The sequence below is a fragment of the Nicotiana tabacum genome, chromosome 12 (assembly GCF_000715075.1).
Source record: "Nicotiana tabacum cultivar K326 chromosome 12, ASM71507v2, whole genome shotgun sequence".
In the NCBI taxonomy this organism is placed as follows: Eukaryota; Viridiplantae; Streptophyta; class Magnoliopsida; order Solanales; family Solanaceae; genus Nicotiana; species Nicotiana tabacum.
Genome location: NC_134091.1, coordinates 86964719 through 86986881, shown reverse-complemented (window position 1 = coordinate 86986881; position 22163 = coordinate 86964719). Strand labels below are relative to the sequence as shown.

The 22163-nt window shown below is 39.8% G+C and overlaps 2 protein-coding genes across 2 annotated transcripts; both read right to left on the bottom strand.

The window, feature by feature from the left end:
- Nucleotides 1-16201: 16201 nt before the first annotated feature.
- On the bottom strand, nt 16202-16678 carry LOC142167254 (uncharacterized). Its single transcript, XM_075227415.1, has one exon. The coding sequence runs from the start codon at nt 16676-16678 to the stop codon at nt 16202-16204; it is 477 nt and encodes a 158-aa protein (XP_075083516.1).
- A 351-nt stretch (nt 16679-17029) lies between these two features.
- LOC142167253 (uncharacterized) lies at nt 17030-18146 on the bottom strand. Its single transcript, XM_075227414.1, has 2 exons — nt 17836-18146; nt 17030-17390 (listed from the first exon to the last, which is right to left on the bottom strand). Exons 1-2 carry the CDS (start codon nt 18144-18146, stop codon nt 17030-17032), a joined length of 672 nt encoding a protein of 223 aa, XP_075083515.1.
- Nucleotides 18147-22163: the final 4017 nt, after the last annotated feature.

The following is a 22163-nucleotide window of genomic DNA, read 5'->3' as shown; positions in this document are numbered from 1 at the left end:
GGGAAAATAACACCAAATACTTTTATAGCTTAATTAGAAATAGAAGAAGTAGACTTCAACTTCACACAATCAAGGATTACAGAGGCTCCTGTGTCCAAGGTGATGATAATATTTCTAAGGTGGTTGTGCATCACTTTAAGTACCTCTTTAACCCGCAACATCAATTCCGGGATTATGATATGCTTAACTGTATCCCAAGATGTATCACTGAGGAAGATAATGATCTGCTCAATGCTATTCCAGATGATGAAGAAATTAGAAACGTCGTGTTTAGTATGAATGCATCAAGTGCAACTGGACCGGATGGATTTAATGGCACCTTTTATCAAAAGTGCTAAAATATCATCAAGTATGATATAATAGACTTTGTGCAGAACTTTTTCAATGGCAAAGGCATGACCAAATTCTATACTCACACATGCCTGATTCTATATAAATATATATACATACACCTATATTTTCCTTTGCTTTTCTATTGAAGATTGAGTATCTTCATCTAACACAACTTTGAGGTATTTGCTTCTACACACAATGAACATCTTTACCACCCCCCAACTTAGTCTTTTAGCCTCATTCTCAACATTCAAGGAGGGACGAGTTCAAAAGAAGAAATTATTTCACAAAAGGGTAAAGGTTTGTAATGTAGTAGCCAAATAGAAGGTTAAAGGCTCAACGGGGATAACTAGAATGATACATGCACCAAGGAAGTCAATTTGGTCAAAAACTAGTTAGCAATCACAAAGAGAGCCTAAGATCATTTCGACACCCAATCATCAACCTGAGATTTGCATTGAGGAACGAATCGGGCAAGTTCTAGACATTACAAGTATAGAACATGCATTATTTACACAAATTATCACCACTCAAGATGCATGAACTGCTCGAATAGGCATAATTTCAGCTCTCAAGTGAATACAAGGTAATTCAATACTTCATCACATGATATTTGAGATTCTAAATAAGTACAAAGTCAAAGAACGAGCCTCGATTTATCAAGAATGACTACCCGTTTATTTACAAAATTTGAAGGGTGCAATTTATTCCACAAAAACTTATCACATGCTTGAATCTAGAACAAAAGCACCAAACAAGTCAAAACGTTTTATACTACGACCATGGTTCTACTATTACACCTTTGGAAAAAAACCAAGGGGAATTCATTACTATATACAAATCTATATTATTAAGACTAAGAGTTTATATACAAGTTGCAAAAGTTGACTACCCCACCCCAACCTAAGAGCATGCATTGTCCCTAATGCATTGAAAAGGTAAGAGCAAAGTTTAGGGGCTTCCTGGGACGCACTAGGCGGTTGGAGGTGTTGGAATATCTGAGGAGGCCGTGGGGCCTGGAGTTGACACTGTGGAGGCAGTGGGTGGATCCTCTAACAGGATATTGGGTTAAATATCTGAGGCAGCCGTGGGGTTGGGAGCTGACACTGTGGAGGCAGTGGGTGGAGCCTCTGACTGGACAATGGTGTCTGACACCAAAGTAGGAAGCTCTGCCAGTTACGGAGTTGGGTCCTAGACCTGGGATCTGCTGGTCTAACCAGATGATGGCTATGTGGTCGTGATAGTATCCCTAACAACCATATATGCAAGGGAGTGTGCGATAGCTGTCTGCACATCAACCTCCTCCTCGCCCGATGCATCTGTAGAAATGGCAACTTGTTTGCCTTTATTGTCCCTCTGATCATCACCCTCCTCAAGTATCTCTTCCTCATCAGTTTCCTCACGAGACTCTACAGATTCCCCATCTGAATGATCGTCGGTGTTTGCAACGGAACCCGAAGATTGTGAGATATCAGTGCCATGTGCCTCCTCAGCTGACAGAAGGTTTGTGATATCCAAATCAAAGCTTGGTACGTGGGAGGTACCAGTGCCCTTCTCCCCTTCCACTGGAAGAAGGGTGGTCAAATCAAACTCCAGTGTCTGCATCTTATGCAGCCCTAACTTGAGCTCAACTATATCTTTTTTGAGTTGAGGCATGTCCCTAGCTTCACCTCAGTCAACCTTCTCAAGGCGGGCTTCAAAGTGCTTGAGTCGATCCTCATACGATAGATATTGCTTCTGAAGATCACTTACTGAGGTTTGGATCGGGACCAATGCTTGTCGGATGAGTGATGGAAGTTCTTTTGTCAATTTGTCTACTTTGGCATTTGCGTGTTGTGCCAGTAGACAAAGCTTGGAGAGTGCAGGCAGTGAGGCAGGTGGTGTCACAGTGGCTGATCTGGGAGTGGATGTGGAGGTAGCTGGTGCGGAAGAGGTGTCTGGCACTGATGAGGCAGCATGTGTTGCTGAGGCGGAAGAGTCCGGAGGGAGAGTGAGTGATTGCTCTGGTGGATCTTCGATCACTTTATCTGCAGCATCATTGCACCGAGTGATGTCAATGTCCTGAACAACTTTTTCTATGCGGGCATGTTTGGGGAAGAGAGGAACCGCCGCATCTTAACACAAAGCATGTATTAAGCATGGAAAAGGGAGCGAGGTTTCTTGCTGGTTTGCCCGGATCCCAATCTCAGGGAATATAAGCTCTCCCACATCAATCTTGATACCCGACATGATGCAAGCAATAAGGATCGCCTTCTTGATACTGATGTCTGTCTCATTTCTCGTAGGCAGTATACGATAACAGACAAAACTTAGCCAATACCGGCCTTCTTGGGTGAAATCCCTCTTGTGAATCTTCTAGCGCGGTGCAATCCAGGGCGGAGTTCCCTTGGCTCTGACAGAGGCTACCCAAGCACGCTCATATTCCTTATTTGCAATCTTTGCCTTATATTCTGCCATGCCTGGCTCCCACTCTTAGAAATATACTTCATTGATTGATGGGGAATCACAGAGTATTTCAACTCCTCCGACTAAGACAGAGTTCAAGTATTTACGGTTTCTCTTTTGTTCTGAGTTCCTGGATGCAGCATAAAACTCCCTAACAAGCGTCTCGTTGTACTCCCCCGGAACCTTAGTGAAAAACTACCATCCCCTCTTTTTGATATTTTCAAGCACATGGGGGTAGTGTTCTTTAAGAACGTTCAAACTCAACTGCTTTTCTTCAAGGGTCATTCGTTTTGCCAGGCCATCTCTGTACAATGTCCAAGAGCCAGTAATCCTAAACCTGAGATCCTCACCATTCTTTCTGCGTGCTTCGTCCTCGAGGTCAACTAGTGGCATAAGGTCAAGTTGTGCCTCCTCCTTTTCAGACTGGGAGGTAGGCTCAGATGAATTTCTCGATGTGTCGGGCCATTTTGTGTTGGGATTGCTGTGATTGTGGACTTATAGCTGCAGCCTTTTGCTTTCCTCAAGTGGTGGGTGTTCGCGATGCTAAATATTTCTTTGGTTCCATTCCTACCAATTAACGAGGAGTTAGTACAAGGTAGGGCATGTGTAATAAATGGCATAGAAATGAGAGACATAAATTGTTCTGCGAGCAGTTATGCGATCGCAGAACAACTCTGCGGACCGCAAACCACAAGTAGAAGATAACCATCAGAAGTAAAAAAGAATTATGGGGGCCACAGAAGTGGTCGCAGAATAAGTTTGCAACTGCAGATCGGTCGCATTTTGAAATTTGAATAAAGCTTGATTCTGATGAGGTCTTCGATCATTTTGCGGTCCGCAAACCATTTCTGCGGCCGCAGACTCAACCGCATTTTGGCTCTTAGAAAACTCTCAAGCGTACAGAATGCGATGACTCTGCTGAATGCAAAACAGTTATGCGGACCGCAAAGATCATCGACTAAAAAATGCACTCACATGTAACCTTTATGCACACTCAGTACCAAATGCTCAAGTTGTGAGAGAGAAATACACACACTCAACATTAAATCGATTTCATGCTCAGCCTAACAATATCTAATGCAAATTGTCACAAATCACCAACCCCCATAATCAAATCAGTCCCCTAATTCTAACCCCCAAATTTTGATCGACCCACAACATATATTTTCCCCCAAAGTTGATTTCCATAACAAGAGATAAGAAGTTGGGTAGATATAGAAGGGTATCATGGATGAGAGGGGAGAATGAGGCGTGTGAAAACACACGACAATATTGAACATAACTAAGCAAGAGAAATGTTGGAACTTTAGATACCAAATGTCAGACGATCGAGCAAGCCACTTTGGTGTGAATCACGAGCAGGGTGAGCCTTTCTTTTCAAATTCTTTTTATTTTTCTCAGTGTTTTTCTTTTGCGTGATGTTTCTGCTTCGGTGTGTGAGATTAGAGATGATAGATGGAAGTGAGAGACAGAAAGAAGTAGGGTTTAATACCTGAGGATTTTTCGGTAAAACGACCATCGCATAACATTATGCGGCCACATATGTGTTTTGTGATGGTTTAGTACCTGGGTGGTGTGCAACAGATTTGCGATCCACTCAGTGGTCGTAGAATGATTCTGCAGGCCGCAAAAGTTTAATTCGCTCCGCATTTTTAAGGCCTAGTTTGAATGGTGTTTTGCTTATGTCTGCGACCATTATGCGGTCCGCGAACCCTTTATGCGGACGCATAAGTTGCCGCAGAATAACAGCTAAAGCTCAGCTTGTTTCCTTCATTTTCCCTCAGCCTTTGCATTATATTTCTTTGTATTTTGGGTAACCTGCATTCTAACATACATGTCAAACTGTTCAACACTTACAAATAAACCTACCAAAATTAAAATCTAACCAAACAATTTAATGTCGTGGCACGATGATGTTGCCCCCATTTTGGCTAATCATTGGTGGGGATTGGTACAAGACCATCCTTGAGTGCGAATTATTCTACCAGTTGCCTTTCTCCAATGGTTCCGAGGTAATGCTTGACACTTTGGCCATTTACTTTAAAAGTTCGAGTCCCGTCCTCGGATTCTAATTTAATAGCACCATAGGAAGACACATTCACAACTTTGAACGGGCCAGACTATTTGGATTTGAGTTTGCCCAGAAAGAACTTCAATCTTGAGTTGAAGAGTAAGACCAAGAGACCAGATTTTAATTCCCACTTCAAAATCTTCTTGTCATGAACAAACTTTATTCTTTCTTTATACATGGATGCATTCTCGTAGGCATGGAAACGGAACTCTTCCATCTCGTTGAGTTGTGTCATCCTTAAATTAGCAGCATCGGCCCAGTCAAGATTTAACTTTTTCAATGCCCACATGGCGTTGTGTTAAAGTTCCACTAGAAAGTGACAAGCCTTACCAAAAATCAATCGGTAAGGTAAGGTGTTAATGGGTGTCTTAAATGTTGTTCGATAGGCCCACAATGCATCATCCAGCTTCTTTGACCTTTCAGTTCTGTTTGCTTTAACAGTTTTTGCTAAAATATTTTTGATCCCCCGGTTGGAGACTTCAACTTGACCGCTTGACTGAGGATGATAAGGGGTAGCCACATTGTGCTTAACTCCATATTTTTCGAGCAACCCGGCAAAAGCTTTGTTGTAAAAATGAGAACCGCCATCACTAAGGATGGCTCTTGGGGTTCCAAACCGAGTAAATATGTTCTTCTTCAAGAAAGCGGTTATACTTCTTGCCTCATTGTTCGGCAAGGCAATTGCCTCAGCCCATTTGGAGACATAATCTACTTGCACCAAGATATATGTCATGCCATAAGATCTTATGAAGGGACCCATGAAATCCATCCCCCACACATCAAAGATCTCGACCTCCATCACAAAGTTCATAGGTATCTCATGCCTTCTAGAAATTGACCCTAGTCTTTGACATTGATCACATGCCTTGACCATTTGATTTGCATCTTGGTAGATCGATGGCCAATAATAGCCACATTCAAGCACTTTTGCCACAGTACAATTTCCACCGTGGTGACCTCAAATGGGGAGTCATGACATGCTTTGTAATTTTAATTACTTCATCTTCCGGAACATAATGCCGAATGATGTTGTCGGCGCAAATCCGGAATAAAAAGGTTCCTCCCAATAGTATTGCCTACACTCCCGCAATAAGTTTTTCTTTTGATAAGCTTCCAATCCATCGGGGATAAGGTCACTCACCAAGAAGTGAGCGATGTCGGCATACAAAGGAGTGGAGGTGCTAGATATTGCTAATAAGTGCTCATATGAGAAGGCATCATTAATTTCAAGATCTTCATTTGGTCTCCCTGCCTCTTCAAGCCAAGATAAGTGATCTGCAACTTGATTCTTTGTTCCTTTTCGATCTTTGACTTCAAAGTCAAACTCTTGTAACAAGAGAATCCACCTAATCAATCTTGGTTTAGCATCCTTCTTCTCCATAAGGTAGCGTAAAGAAGAATGATCGGTATAGACTATCACTTTGGATCCCAACAAATAGGCCCTAAATTTTTCAAAATCATAGACAATAGCAAGTAGTTCTTGCTCAGTTACAGTGTAATTCATTTGTGCACCATTGAGTGTCTTGCTTGCATAGTAGATAGGATGAAGAACCTTGTAATGCTGTTGACCAAGTACTGCTCCAATAGCTACACCACTGGCGTCACACATGAGTTCAAATGGAAAAACCAATCGGGTGTGACAATAATAAGTGTCGCGGAGAGCCTTGCTTTAAATTCCTCAAAAGCTTTGAGGCACTTCTCATCGAACTCAAACTTAAAATCATTTTCAAGGAGCTTGCACATGGGACTTTAAATGTTTTAGAAGTCCTTGATAAATCGCTTGTAAAAACCAGCATGCCCCAAAAAGCTCTGAACACCCTTTACCAAAATGGGAGGAGGAATCATGGAAATGATCTCGATCTTTGCCCAATCAACCTCTATGCCTTGCTTGGACATTTTGTGGCCAAGAACAATACCCTCGTTCACCATGAAGTGACATTTTCCCAATTGAGTATAATGTTTGTTTCCCCACATCTTTTGAGCACTTGCCTAAGGTTGGCAAGGCAATGCTCAAAAGAATCACCAACTACAGAGAAGTCATCCATGAATACCTCTATTAAGTCCTTCACCATGTCCGAGAAGATTGACATCATGTATCTTGGAAAAGTAGCAGGGGCATTGCATAGCCCAAATGGCATCTAGCTAAAAGAAAAGGTTCCATACTGACATATGAATGTCGTCTTCTCTTTGTCCTCCAAGGAGGTGTTGATTTGGTAGTAGCCAGAGTAACCATCCAAGAAGCAATAAAATAACCTCCCCGCTAGCCGATCAAGCATATGATCAATAAAAGGCATAGGGAAATGGTCTTTGCAAGTAGCACTATTAAGCTTCTGGTAGTCTATGCAAACTCTCCACCTGGTCACCATCCTCGTTGGGATGAGTTCATTTTTTTCATTTTGAATAACGGTCATGCCCCCTTTCTTTGGCACACATTGCACCTGACTCACCCAAGGACTATCGGTAATGGGGTAGACAACCCCGACATCCAACCATTTTATGATCTCTTTCTTCACCACCTCTTGCATGGAAGGATTTAACCTTCTTTGATCCTCCACACTAGGTTTGATCTCGTGCTCCAATTGTATCTCGTGCTCACAAATTCCAGCGGGAATCCCTCGGATATCTGCTATAGTCCAACCAATGGCCTATCTGTGCTCCCTCAAGGTATCCAATAAGTGTTCAACCTGCACATCATTCAACAAAGAAGAAACAATTACGGGTAGAGTTTCATTAGAGCCAAGAAATTTATACCTTAAGTGCGGCGGAAGTGGCTTGAGCTCAGGTAGTGGCGGCTCGATAATTGAAGGCTTAGCGGGAGGAGTGAATCTATTCTCTAAGTCAAGAGAAATCTTCTTTGGTGCATAAGTGTAGGACCCAAGCCCTTCCAATATATTCACCGATTCCACGTATCCTTCCATGTCCTCACTATCAAAATTTACCAAAATAGCCGTCAATGCCTCGCCAAGTCATACCTCTTCCATCTTCACCTGGACTGCATCTTCTACCTCATCAACAACATCAATGATTGAGATACTCTAGTATGCATGTGGCAATTTAATACCCTTACTTACTTGAAAGGTAACTTCTTCGTCTTAAACTCAGAACTTGATCTCATTCCGTTCCGAGTCCATGAGTGCCCTCCCGGTAGCAAGGAATATGTCTCCTCAAGATGATAGGGATCTCTTTATCAATGGCACAATTGAGAATAACAAAGTCAGCAGGGAGAAAAAACTTTCCCTCTTTCACAAGTACATCATCAACTATTCCCACCGGTCACTTTTTTGAACGGTCGGCCATTTGCAACCTCATACTTGTAGGCCTAGGCATACCTAATCCCGCTTGCTTGAAAATAGCAAGGGGCATTAAGTTGATGCTAGCCCTATTATCACAAAGGGCTCGTGCAAAGTCACGCAATCCAATAGTGCATGGAATGGTGAAGGCTCACGGGTCCTTTTTCTCTTGGACGTCGGTTGTTGCAATGATGGAACAAACCCGGTGAGTCACATTCACCACTTCATTCTTGGGGTTTTCTTTATAGTGATCAAGTCCTTCAAGTATTTAGCAAAACCCGGCATCTCTTGAAATGCTTCCACAAATGAAATGTTCACTGATAATTGCTTAAGAATGTCATAGAACTTTTCGAGTTTTTTATCATCAACCTTTCTAACTAGTCTTTGAGGGAAAGGAGGAGGAGGTCTAGGAATTGGTGCTAGAGTTTTTGGTGCCTCTATTACCTTTCCCTTAACCTATTCATGGTTCACTTCTTGAGTTCTCACCTTCTTCGGGAGTCTTTCAACTTCAACAATATTTGGTACCTCAACTTGTGCCTCGACTTCTCGTTCAGAATCTTCCACTTCAACCACTTGTTCATTCTCTCCTTGAAGTACTTTCCCACTTCGAGTTGTGATTACCATACAATAAGAAGTTGGACCACTCCCACTACCTTTTGGGTTTGCAATTGTATCACTTGGGAGCGTGCCTTTTTGCTTCGAATTTTGATCTCTTGAGAGATCCCTCATTTGCATCTCCAACTTTTGAACAGATGCGGTGTGAGAACCCACAAGCTCGGTCATATATTGAACCTTGGTAGGGTTGTCTTTGATATCCTCCTTGAGGATTGATGACATAATTTGCTTCTTCGTACTCCTCATTTGACATGGGTTGCACATCTTCCAACACAGTTACCTTTTTTGTTCGGCTTTCAGTGAACATTTTCGTCAACACATTGACATTGGTGGCAAGCCCGACAATTACTTGATTCGTTTAACTTCTACCTTCTGATACTTGTTAACCACTCTTATACACCCTTGTAACATTTAAGACCAACAGGATTAACTTCTTATCATCTCAAAGATAATCTCTTCTCGGATTTATGTTGACTAACTTACGACGTGATTTAACATACGCGAATATGGATTGTAACATTTATATTCAGTGAACTGATGCCTACAGCACCACTTTTGCTTGGATTAATGTATTTCAGAAACTCAGTCCAAATACTAAAGATTCTGAAGTTAATGGCCTGGTTTTGTTGACAAGATTTATGACAACTCTGAATTAGCTAGTACGTTTATTTGGATTAAGGTTTCATTATGAAATTTAAGTGTAGTACACATATTTAATTAGTAAAAAGAATAAACAGAAATGATCATTTGGCATATTCAAGGTGGAAATTTAGCGAAGTACTTATGCAAGAAGAGAAAAGGAAGAATTTGCAAAATTGTTTGTAAACCTGGATCCACTACCTTAAACTCAGAAAGGTAAAACATGGGATTATGGTCGTAAAAGGAATGTTTCATGGGAACATTTTTGCTGGAAGGTTTCTTTTTTCTTTTGTTGCATGGGCGAGGTGGTAATTGAGGGCAAGAAAGGTGGATATATATGTGCAATGGTGTCAATTCACACCCTTCGCCGCGAAATTATATTGTGTAGCTAGGTAAAAATTTATTTTAATATATATATATACTATATAATCACTCAACTTGGCTTCTTCAGGAGTTTACTCCTTCATCGTTTGACATCCCTTAGTGAAAATTTTGACTCCGTCACTGTTACTAGTTAGTTGGAGAATTGCCACTCGAACCGGAGAGACAGTAGCAGTTCGAGTCAAGAAGTAATTATAAGTGCTCTAACAGTTTAAATTTTTAAATAAAACGGTCGCACAATTGAACATTCAACTTCTTCTCGTGACCAAGCGAGGCTTCTTTATGTTAAATTTAATTGGCGCACTTTGGCTTCATCCTCTTGATTGATGTTCCCTGGTATTTTAGCTTTTTGCGGCCAACTCATTGCTAAGATTTTTCGAGTCCCACCTCACTCATAGTCTTCACGCATTTCTTTGAGAATTAAGTTTCAACACTTGTAACTACAACATAGGAAGAGAATCAATAACAGAACTCCAGCAAACTTAGGTTTTCCTTTTTTCCACCTTCAATAACTAATATTTTACACAGTTATGGCAAATAAAGAAGAAATGGAGGATAATTTTTGGAAAACCATATGACATTTTGAGTTTGACCTTCTACTATTATTACCACTCTAAGATTTTGTGCATATGGTAATAGGAGTAGAAAAGCAGCATGTGCAATCATAAAAATATGCTAAAGAAATCTCTCAAGAAAGAAGACTCCCTGAACTCCTCCCCCAATGATATCTGCACCAAAATGTCTCAATACCAGAAATAACAGAAGGGTAGTATCAACCTAGAACTGCATCAAAGGAAAAAATATTGTCAGAACGTCATAAGGCAATTACTACCAAAATTTATCTCTCCTCCTTTAAGAGAACTAATCTGTTAAAACAAAAAGAAATCCATAAATGTTGATGTAAGTTTTTTTTCAAGGGCGTAGTACCGTGTAAAATAATATGATAATGACCATAAACAGAAAATCTAAACACAGAGACATGTTCATGTCTTGCGTATTTAGTATCACAGTAAGTTTGCCACACAGTGCCTTAACTCTAAGCAGCATCCTTCCTTTTTTATAAAGTACTCTAAATAGAATCTTAAAATACAACACATAAAATTCCAGAATAGGCTGTTGCAACAGTATATATTTGTTCCTCTCACAAATTACTACTATAATAGAAAAAGTCAAATGCTTTCTGTTTGTGCTCTATATAACAGGTGAAGACATCATCAAAAGAGAACAACTAATATCTCGAAAGAATACTTTCATTTTTTTCTTCTTAACCTCAATCAATTTGATAGCAGACAACTCGTGTCTCCATTTAAAGCAGAAGAAGACATTATTAATGTAAGATCTTCCATGAACAAGCAATAAATTACAAAAATTTCAACCTTAGGACCATCCATCAGTAGATTCATAAGCATTATACATTTCTTCCATCATACCACTGTCTGTAGCTCTACAGGATTATAAACTTTAAATCGGCCAAGCACCCTATATGAAGAATTAAATGAAAAACCCTTGCCTAGAAATATTGTGGATTGCCTGTGAAAGTTCCTTTTTAGTATACTACTTCCTTAGGAAAATCATCTAAAAAATAATAAACTATTAGTAACTGTGACCATGATTGATCTTAATTTTCTTTAATTGTAATGACCCAGCTCATTTATTATTCTATATTCATTTGTGGTTATGTGACTTGCCGGGTAGTTGGTTTGCTTTCGGAGATGTTTCGGAATAAATTGGGACAGTTAAGTTGAAAGAGTTGACCGGATATTGACTCATATGTGTGAACGGCTCCGAAATGGAGATTTGATGGTTCCGATAGCTTCGTATGGTTATTTTACACTTAGCAATATGTCCGGATATTGATTTGGAGGTCCGTATGTCGTTTTGGATTCAATTGGCGAAAGTTGGAATGTTGAAGGTTTGGAAGGTTAAGAAGTTTGACCGAGAATTAACTTTGTTGATACTAGGCTCGGATTTTAGTTCCGGGAGTGAAAAAATGTCTGTTGTATCATTTATGACTGGTGTGCAAAATTTAAGGTCAATCGAATTTGGTTTGATAGGTTTCGGCATCGATTGTAGAAGTTAGAAATCCATTAGTTTCAATAGGCTTGAATTGGAGTGTGATTCGTGTTTTAGATGTTGTTTGACTTAGTTTGAGGTTTTGACTAAGTTTGTATTGTATTTTAGGATATGTTGGTATGTTTGGATGGGGTCCAGGTGGCCTCGGGTGTGATTCAGATTGAAATCGGAATGAATTTTGGACTTATGGAAAATATGTTGGGTTCAGGTCTAGTGTAACTGCACCTGCGTGGAATTGGCCGCAGGTGCGGAGCCGCAAAAGTGGCCAGGAGGGCGCAGATGCGGAATTGGGCAAGGCTGGACAGTGGTTGCAACTGCGGGCAGTTGGTCGTAGAAGCGGATATTGGTCTTGGAGGCTTTTGTCGTTGAAGCGGAGTTGACTCTGCAGATGCGGGGAAAGGGTCGCAGAAGCGGCTGGTCGGGACTTAAGTGAGCTTCATAGAAGCGGTGGATTTTCCACAAAAGCGGAACCGCAGGTGCAGCCTATTTCTCCGCAGGTGCGAGATGCCTGGACAGGATGTTATAATCCAAGGATTTGGAGATTTCTCTCATTTTTGGACTTTAGAAGCTTGGCTAGTGGCGATTTTGGAGAGGGATTCCCCCATAATTCACGAGGTAAGTGATACGCTCAAATTACACCTAAATCAATGGTGTAAGGCGATCGACGTCAAATATAATAACCCAACTAGGTTAGGGTCGAATCCCACAGGGAATATATGTGAAAAGATTACTTGAGTAGTGTGAAACTTGACTTAAATAGTAATTCTACTCCGTTAGTTTCAAAAGAGTGTTGTAATTGTGAATTGTCAAGAAAACTATTTTGTTAAGAGAATGTGATTGATTTGATTAAGGAAAGCAAGGTTGTGTCCCAATCAATGGAATGTAATGCTATCGGTGTTAATATGATATATTTCTAATTAAAGGTCCTTTGATATGCAAATAGTTCCTAAATGACTACCCTATATTTTTCAATAACTAGGTAGTATTTCCTCTTTATGATCTTCCCAAACATAAAAGAGTTATAATTAAGAGCAACTAATTTATGCCAAGTAGAATCCTCTTATCCCTAAGCGATTTTATTAAAAAAAAAGTTTAAAGCCTTGAGTTCTTGCTATTCAATTCTACCAAATCCTAACCCACTTTTCCAAGTAAAGATAGAGTCAAATGATACTAGTCAATGTTTGCAACCATCAACCATAAATGAAGTATAAGAAATGAATAGAAATCAACCAACTATTATATATATATTCAATGGTAAAAACCCATTAACATTACACTCACTTAGGGTCCACAACCTTAGTATTTAAAGTTAGCTACTCATACTAGAATACAAGAACAAAGTAATAAATAAAGTCATAAAACTTACAAAGAGAATAAATTCTTGGATTCTATCCCAAAAGCTTCCAAAATAATGGTGTATTCAATGCTCTAAGTATAGCCTCTTTTTCAGACAAGATGGTCCACTAAAACCCTAATCATTCTCTTTATAATGGTCTAAAAATCGTGGTCAAAAAGTGACAAAAATGACCCTGCATATCATGTCTGCGACCGCAGAATGGGTCGCAGAACACTTTCGCGGTCCGCACATCTTCATTTTTCACCGCAGAATTGATCACAAAGTTTTTCAGTTTTGCATCGCATTATGGTTATGCGGTCCGCATATTGGTTTCACGACCGCATAACGTACCGCAAAGTCACCTTCACTGGAACTCCTTTTGTATTTGTGCGATCACTATGCGGTGCGCATAAGAGTTATGCGACCGCACAATAGATCACAGACTAGACTCTCAGAAACTAGGATGTTCTGTTTCATTCTGCGATGGGTCGGCGGTCCGCACAATATTTTTGCGGTCGCAGACCTGCCGCATTTCTTCCTTTCCATGAATTTTTGTCATCTTTTTCATGTTCTTAGCTCTTCAAGTCTGGTTTCCCCAAAATTACATAAGAAATGACTTATAATGCTTTAAAAGATGAGCTAAAGTCTATGTAATTAGTATCAAAAGTGCCGCATTTCTATGATACATCAACACCCCCAACTTAGACTCTTGCTTTCTCTCAAGAAACTAACCGACCAAATACTAATCTACTTCCGACTGATCACAAAGTAGCAGTGACTATGGATGGTGCTGATAGTTAGCTAACAAGCATCTAACTTCTTTTATTCACCCTTCTTTGAAGACAAAGATCATTAATCAGTTCGAATAATCAGTTTGTGAACTTCGAGCCTCAAGATCAATGACAGAATGCTACCCACAGCTAGATATGCACTTGTATCCTACTTCAAGAAGCCAAACTTCTACTAAATCTTGCATCTCATGCGTGCTCACATCAAAGAAAATCCCCAACTCAGCACATATGTACAGGGGATACAATCAAACACTCTTGCACTCAGGAAGAAGGCTAAGTGCTACAAGTATCAGTCCATATGCTTGCCCTTATTTTAACTCATTGCTATCTCAGGAATAATTGGTTGTAGATCAAAAAGGACTTTTTACGAGCTGTAGTGTAGGCTTCGGGACAGGTTGGATGAATATTTGGGAATATAGTCAACAGGTTCATAACTTTTCATTCTTCAATCTTCAGTTTCTTTTTTTATAATAATGGATGTACTATTGGAGAAGGAATGTTATTTTAAATTTTGGGGTATGAATTTTGATATAGTTGTAGTGTTGAATTTTGGGGTATGAATATTTCAAAGTGAACTGAAAAAATAATGATTATTATTGCCTCAGATTGCTCTAAATTATGAAGATGAAAATCATGTAGAGGCAAAAGGCATAGGACAAAAAATTCTGGACAAGGTGCAACAAAGTGACAAACGTATGCATTGGAGCTAGCCGGCAAAGATTTTGCCTATGATGGTGAGAAGAGCTTGTTTACAATTGGTGCACTACCTCACAACAAACTTGAGTTTACTGTTGTGTTGGAGGATTTCTCTTCTTCTTCTAGGTGCAGTACTGAATTTCTTTTTGCATTTTATAATAAACAATTTTAGTTTTTTAGAAACCAATTTTATGTATCAACTAAACTCTTGCTTTATGTGTACAGAAGCACCACTCGAGGTGGAAGTAACCTTGTGAGAAAAAGTAACTAAATTCTGAAATAAGAAAAAACAATATAGCAGCTGTCCTACCTCGATTCAGATCCTAGATGATTCTGAAACTCATGTTTGATAAATCCAACACGATTTTTGTGAGATTACACCCAAGATAGCCTCTTTAATCACCCAATTTGGCCTTAAAATGAAGGAGTTATGATGTTTTGAAAATTTAAAAGCAATCTGAAAATTTTAGGAATATAAATGGCATTTTTGTAATTACTTGCACCAGAAAAAAAAAACCAACAATATGAAAATCTTCGTTTTAGCACCCCAAACTCATTCGAAATATGCCGGACACAAACCATATATGTATTTCAATCATAAAACACGCTACAAACCTGCTCGCAAATTCAAAACACCGAAAAGAGGTCATCTTGACCCGATATTGACCATGGTCAAACTTTAAATCTTTAACATAACTACTTTCTCAACCAATGATCCGAAACACACCCGAACCCCTCAAGACCCCGTCCAATTATACCAAAAAGTACAAATATATCATCCAAACTTATTCAAAGCCTCAAAACACCCACGGGAATATCACAACAAAGAATCGAGGCTCAAACTGAATAGAATTTCTCTTAAGTTGTTAAATCTTCATTCTTTCAAAAGTGTGTCTAAATCACACTTAAACACTTCGGATTAGTTTCAAATTTTACACACAAGTTCAATTCAACTATATAGACCTTTTCAAAGTCTCGTAACACCTATTGGAGTCCAATAATATCAAAGTCAACTATTGGTCAAACTTATGAACTCTTAAGTTCTTCAAATTGCCAACTTTCGACAAATTGTGTCGAATTATTCTTGGAACTTCCGAAACCAAATTCCGACACGACGATGTTGCCCCTATTTTGGCTAATCAGTGGTGGTGATTGGTACAAGACCATCATTGAGTGCGAATCGTTCTACCAGTTGCCTTTATCCAATGGTTCCGAGGTAATGCTTGACCCTTTGGCCATTTACTTTGAAAGTTCGAGTCCTGTCCTCGGATTCTAATTCAATAGCGCCATAGGAAGACACACTCACAACTTTGAACGGGCCAAACCATTTGGATTTGAGTTTGCCCGGAAAGAACTTCAATCTTGAGTTGAAGAATAAGACCAAGACACCGTATTTGAATTCTCGTATCAAACATTTCTTGTCATGGACAAACCTAATTCTTTCTTTATACATGGTTGCATTCTCGTAGACATGGAAACGGAATTCTTCCATCTCGTTGAGTTGTGTCATCCTTAAATTAGCAGCTTTGTCTCACTCAAGATTTAACTTTTTCAATACCCACATGTTTTTGTGTTCAAGTTCCACTAGCACGTGACAAGCCTTACCAAAACCCAATCGGTAAGGTGAGGTGCCAATGGGTGTCTTAAATGCTGTTCGATAGGCCCACAATGCATCATCCAGCATCTTTGACCAGTCAGTTATGTTTGCATTAACTGTTTTTGCTAGAATTTTTTTGATCCCCCGGTTGGAGACTTCAACTTGACCGCTTGACTGAGGATAATAAGGGGTAGCCACCTTGTGCTTAACTCCATATTTTTCGAGCAACCCGACAAAAGCTTTGTTGCAAAAATGAGAACCACCATCACTAAGGGTGGCCCTTGGGGTTCCAAACTGAGCAAATATGTTCTTCTTCAAGAAGGCGGTTACACTTCTTGCCTCATTGTTCGGCAAGGCAATTGCCTCAACCCATTTGGAGACATAATCTACTGCCACCAAGATATATGCCATGCCGTAAGAGCTTACGAAGGGACCCATGAAATCTATTCCTCACACATCAAAGATCTCGACCTCCATCACAATGTTCATAGGCGTCTCATGCCTTCTAGAAATTGACCCTTGTCTTTGACATTGATCACATGCCTTGACCATTTGGTTTGCATCTTGGTAGATGGATGGCCAATAATAGCCACATTCAAGCACTTTTGCCACAGTACGATTTCCACCCTGGTGACCCCCAACTGGGGGGTCATGACATGCTTTGAGAATTTGAATTACCTCATCTTCCGGAACACAACGCCGAATGATGTTGTCGGCACAAATCCGGAACAAAAAGGGTTCCTCCCAATAGTATTGCCTACACTACTGCAAGAACCTTTTCTTTTGATAAGCTTCCAATCCATCGGGGATAAGGTCACTAACCAAGAACTTAGCAATGTCGTCATACCAAGGAGTGGAGGTGCTAGATATTGCCAATAAGTGCTCATAAGGAAAGGCATCATTAATTTCAAGATCTTCTTTTGATCTCCCTGCCTCTTTAAGCCTAGATAAGTGATCCGCAACTTGATTCTCTGTTCCTTTTCGATCTTTGACTTCAAAGTCAAACTCTTGTAATAAGAGAACCCACCTAATCAATCTTGGTTTAGCATCATTCTTTGACATAAGGTAGCGGAGAGTAGCATGATCGGTGCAGACTATCACTTTGGATCCCAAAAAATAAGCCCTGAATTATTCAAAAGCATAGACAATAGCAAGCAGTTCTTGCTCAGCTACAGTGCAATTCATTTGTGCACCATTGAGTGTCTTGCTTGCATAGTAGACAGGATGAAGAATCTTGCTATGTCGTTGACCAAGTACTGCTGCAATAGCTACACCACTGGCGTCACACATGAGTTCAAATGGAAGAGACCAATCGGGTGTGACAATAATAGGTGCTGCAGTAAGCCTTGATTTCAATTCCTCAAAATCTTTGAGGCACTTCTCATCGAACTCAAACTTAGCATCCTTTCAAGGAGCTTGCACATGGGACTTGCAATTTTTGAGAAGTCCTTGATAAATCTCTTGTAAAAACGGCATGCCCCAAAAAGCTCCGAACACCCTTTACCGAAAAGGGTGGAGGAAGCCTGGAAATGATCTCGATCTTTGCCCGATCAACCTCTATGACTTACTTGTAAATTTTGTGGCCAAGAACAATACTTTCTTCCACCATGAAGTGATATTTTTCCCAATTGAGTACAAGGTTTGTTTCCTCACATCTTTTGAGGACTTGCCTAAGGTTGGCAAGGCAATGCTCAAAGGAATCACCAACTACAGAGAAGTCATCCATGAATACCTCTATGAAGTCCTCTACCATGTCTGAGAAGATTGACATCATGCATCGTTGAAAAGTAACCGGGGCATTGCATAGCCCAAATAGCATCCGGCTAAATGCAAATGTTCCATACGGACATGCGAATGCCGTCTTCTCTTGGTCCTCCATGGATGTTGATTTGGTTGTAGCCGGAGTAACCATCCAAGAAGCAATAAAATGACCTCCCCGCTAGCCGATCAAGCATTTGATCAATAAAAGGCATAGGGAAATGGTCCTTGCAAGTAGCACTATTGAGCTTCCGGTAGTCCATGTAAACTCTCCACCCGGTCACCGTCCTCGTTGGGATGAGTTCATTTTTGTTATTTTTAATAACGATCATGCCCTCTTTCTTTGGCACATATTGCACCGGACTCACCCAAGGATTATCGGCAATGGGGTAGACAACCCCGACATCCAACCATTTTATGATTTCTTGTATGGAAGGATTTAACCTTCTTTGATCCACCACACTAGGTTTTTTCTCGTGCTCCAATTTTATCTTGTGCTCACAAATTCCGGTGGAAATCCCTCGGATATCTGCTATAGTCCAACCAATTTCCTATTTGTGCTCCCTCAAGGTATCCAATAAGTTTTCAACCTGCACATCATTCAACAAAAAGAAACAATTACGAGTAGAGTTTCATTAGAGCCAAGACATTTATACCTTAAGTGCGGTGGAAGTGGCTTGAGCTCAAGTTGTGGCGGCTCGATAATTGAAGGCTTAGCGGGAGGAGTAACTCTGTTCTCTAAGTCAAGAGAAAGCTTCTTTGGTGCATAAATGTAGGACCCAAGACCTTCCAATGCATTCAATAATTCCATGTATCCTTCCATGTCCTCACCATCAAATTTTTCCAAAATAGCCGCCAATGCCTCACCAAGGCATTCCTCTTCCATCTTCACCTCGACTGCATCTTGTACCTCATAAACAATACCAATGACTAAGATACTCTCGTATGCATGTGGCAATTTTATACCCTTACTTGCTTGAAAGGTAACTTCTTCGTCATTAACTCGAAACTTATTCTCATTTCGTTCCAAGTCCATCAGTGCCCTCCCGGTAGCAAGGAAAGATCTCCCCAAGATGATAGGGATCTCTTTAACAACATCACAATCGAGAATAACAAAGTAAGCAGGGAGGAGAAACTTCCCCACTTTCATAAGTATATCATCAACTATTCCCACCAGTCGCTTTATTGAACGGTCGGCCATTTGCAACCTCATACTTGTAGGCCTAGTCATACACAATCCCACTTTATTGTAAATAGCAAGGGGCATTAAGTTGATGCTAGCCCCATTATCACAAAGGGCTCGTGCAAAGTCACGCAATCCAATAGTGCATAGAATGGTGAAGGCTCCCGGGTCCTCTGTCTTTTGGACAGTGGTTGTTGCAATAATGGAACTAACCCGGTGAGTCACATTCACCACTTCATTCTTGGTGGTTTTCTTTTTAGAGATAAAGTCCTTCAAGTACTTAGCAAAACCCGGCATCTCTTGAAATGCTTCCACAAATAAAATGTTCGCTGATAATTGCTTAAGAATGTCATAGAACATTTTGAGTTTGCTATCATCAACCTTTCTAACTAGTCTTTGAGGGAAAGGAGGAGGAGGTCTAGGAATTGGTGCTAGAGTTTTTGGTGCCTCTATTACCTTTCCCTTAACCTATTCATGGTTCACTTCTTGAGTTCTCACCTTCTTCGGGAGTCTTTCAACTTCAACAACATTTGGCACCTCAACTTGTGCCTCGACTTCTTGTTCAGAATCTTTCACTTCAACCACTTGTTCATTCTCTCCTTGAAGTAGTTGCCCACTTCGAGTTGTGATTTCCATACAATAAGAAGTTGGACCACTCCGATCCCACTACCTTTTGGGTTTGCAATTATATTACTTGGGAGCGTGCCTTTTTGCTTCGAATTTTGATCTCTTGAGAGATCCCTCATTTGCATCTCCAACTTTTGAATAGATGCGGTGTGAGAACCCACAAGCTCGGTCATATCCTTAAACTTGGTAGGGTTGTCTTTGATATCCTCCTTGAGGATTGTTGACATAATTTGCTTCTTCGTACTCCTCATTTGACATGGGTTGCACATCTTCCACCACATTCACCTTTTTTGTTTGGCTTTCAGTGAACATTTTTGCCAATACGTTGACATTGGTGGCAAGCCCGGCAATTACTTGATTCGTTTAACTACTAACTTCTACGATTTGTTAACCACTCTTATACACCCTTGTAACATTTAAGACCAACAAGATTAACTTCTTATCATCTCAAATATAATCTCTTCTCGGATTTATGTCGACTAACTTACGACGTGATTTAACATACGTGAATATGGGTTGTAACATTTATATTCAGTGAACTGATGCCTACAACACCACTTTTTCTTGGATTAATGTATTTCAGAAACTCAGTCCAAATACTAAAGATTCTGAAGTTAATGGCCTGTTTTTGTTGACAACTCTGAATTAGCTAGTAGGTTTATTTGGATTAAGGTTTCATTATGAAATTGAAGTGTAGTACACATATAAAATTAGTAAAAAGAATAAATAGAAATGATTCTTTGGCATTCTCAAGGTGGAAATTTTGCGAAGTACTTGGGCAAGAAGAGAAAAAGAAGAATTTGTAAAATTGTTTGTAAACTTGGATCCACTACCTTAAACTCAGAAAGGTAAAACATGGGATTATAGTCGTAAAAGTTCTCGTTACTTTTCTTGTCTCTATACAAATGACTGGAATGTTTCATGGGAACATTTTTGCTGGAAGGTTTCTTTTTTCTTTTGTTGCATGGGCGAGGTGGTAATTGAGGGCAAGAAAGTTGGATATATATGTGCAATGGTGTCAATTGATACCCCTTCATCGGAAAATTACATGGTGTAGTTAGGTAAAAATTCTTTTTAATTTATGTATACTATATAATGACTTCCCTTGGCTTCTTCAGGAGTTTACTCCTTCATCATTTGACATTCCTTACTGAAAATTTTGACTCCGTCACTGTTGTTAGTTAGTTGGAGAATTGCCACCCGAATCGGTGAGACAGCAGAAGTTCGGGTCAAGAACTAATTATAAGTTCTCTAACAGTTTGAACTTTTAAATGAAACGGTCGCACAATTGACGTTCAACTTTTTCTCGTGACCAAGCGAGGCTTCTTTATGTTAAATATAATTGGCGCACTTTGGCTTCATCCTCTTGATTGATGTTCCCTGGTATTTTAGCTTTTTGCGGCCAACTCATTGCTACAAACAACATTCCTACAGGTCCTTAAGATTTGTCGAGACCCACCTCACTCATAGTCTTCATGCATTTCTTTGAGAATTAAGTTTCAACACTTGTAACTACAACATAGGAAGAGAATCAATAACAGAACTCCAGCAAACTTAGGTTTTCCTTTTTTCCACCTTCAATAACTAATATTTTACACAGTTATGGCAAATAAAGCAGAAATGGATGATAATTTTTGGAAAACCATATGACATTTTGAGTTTGATCTTCTACTATTATTACCACTCTAAGATTTTGTGCATTTGGTAATAGGAGTAGAAAAGCAGCATGTGCAATCATAAAAATATGCTAAAGAAATTTCTCAAGAAAGAAGACACCCTGAACTCCTCCCCCAATGATATCTTCACCAAAAAGTCTCAATACCAGAAATAACAGAAGGGTAGTAACAACCTAGAACTGCATCAAAGGAAAACATATAGTCAGCACGTCATAAGGCAATTACTACCAAACTTTATCTCTAAACACAGAGAGACATGTTCATGTCTTGCGTATTTAGTATCACAGTAAGTTTGCCACATAGTGCCTTAACTCTAAGCAGCATCCTTCCTTTTTTATAAAGTACTTAAAAGGTGGCCTTATTTTTAGGCTTTTCATTTGTGAGCATTGTTGGCACATTTTGGAGCCTTTTATTTTAGACCTTGTTGGCCAAATAAATGGCATTGTATTTTGAGAGGACGTGGCCAATTGTTGGCCAAGCATTTCTTTCTTCTTTTTCTAAATAATGAGGATTCTCTGCTCATTTGAAGACACACCAACAAGACTTAGTCTTCATTTCTTATTTCTCCCTTGCTTCCTTTATTAAGAGTGTTTTGTATGAGAGTTAGTGTTGGGAGGCACTGGTGTGAACCCTTTCTTTGGAGTAATCTTGT

What these genes read in the sequence shown, in the direction of transcription:
- LOC142167254 (XM_075227415.1), bottom strand. Translation starts at nt 16,678, where the DNA reads ATGGCATATATCTTGGTGGCAGTAGATTATGTCTCCAAATGGGTTGAG.
- LOC142167253 (XM_075227414.1), bottom strand. Translation starts at nt 18,146, where the DNA reads ATGGAGGACCAAGAGAAGACGGCATTCGCATGTCCGTATGGAACATTT. An exon ending in CTTGGCCACAAAATTTACAA is followed by an intron (nt 17,391 to 17,835) that starts GTAAGTCATAGA and finishes TGAATAATTCAG; the next exon opens with GGCTTATTTTTTGGGATCCA.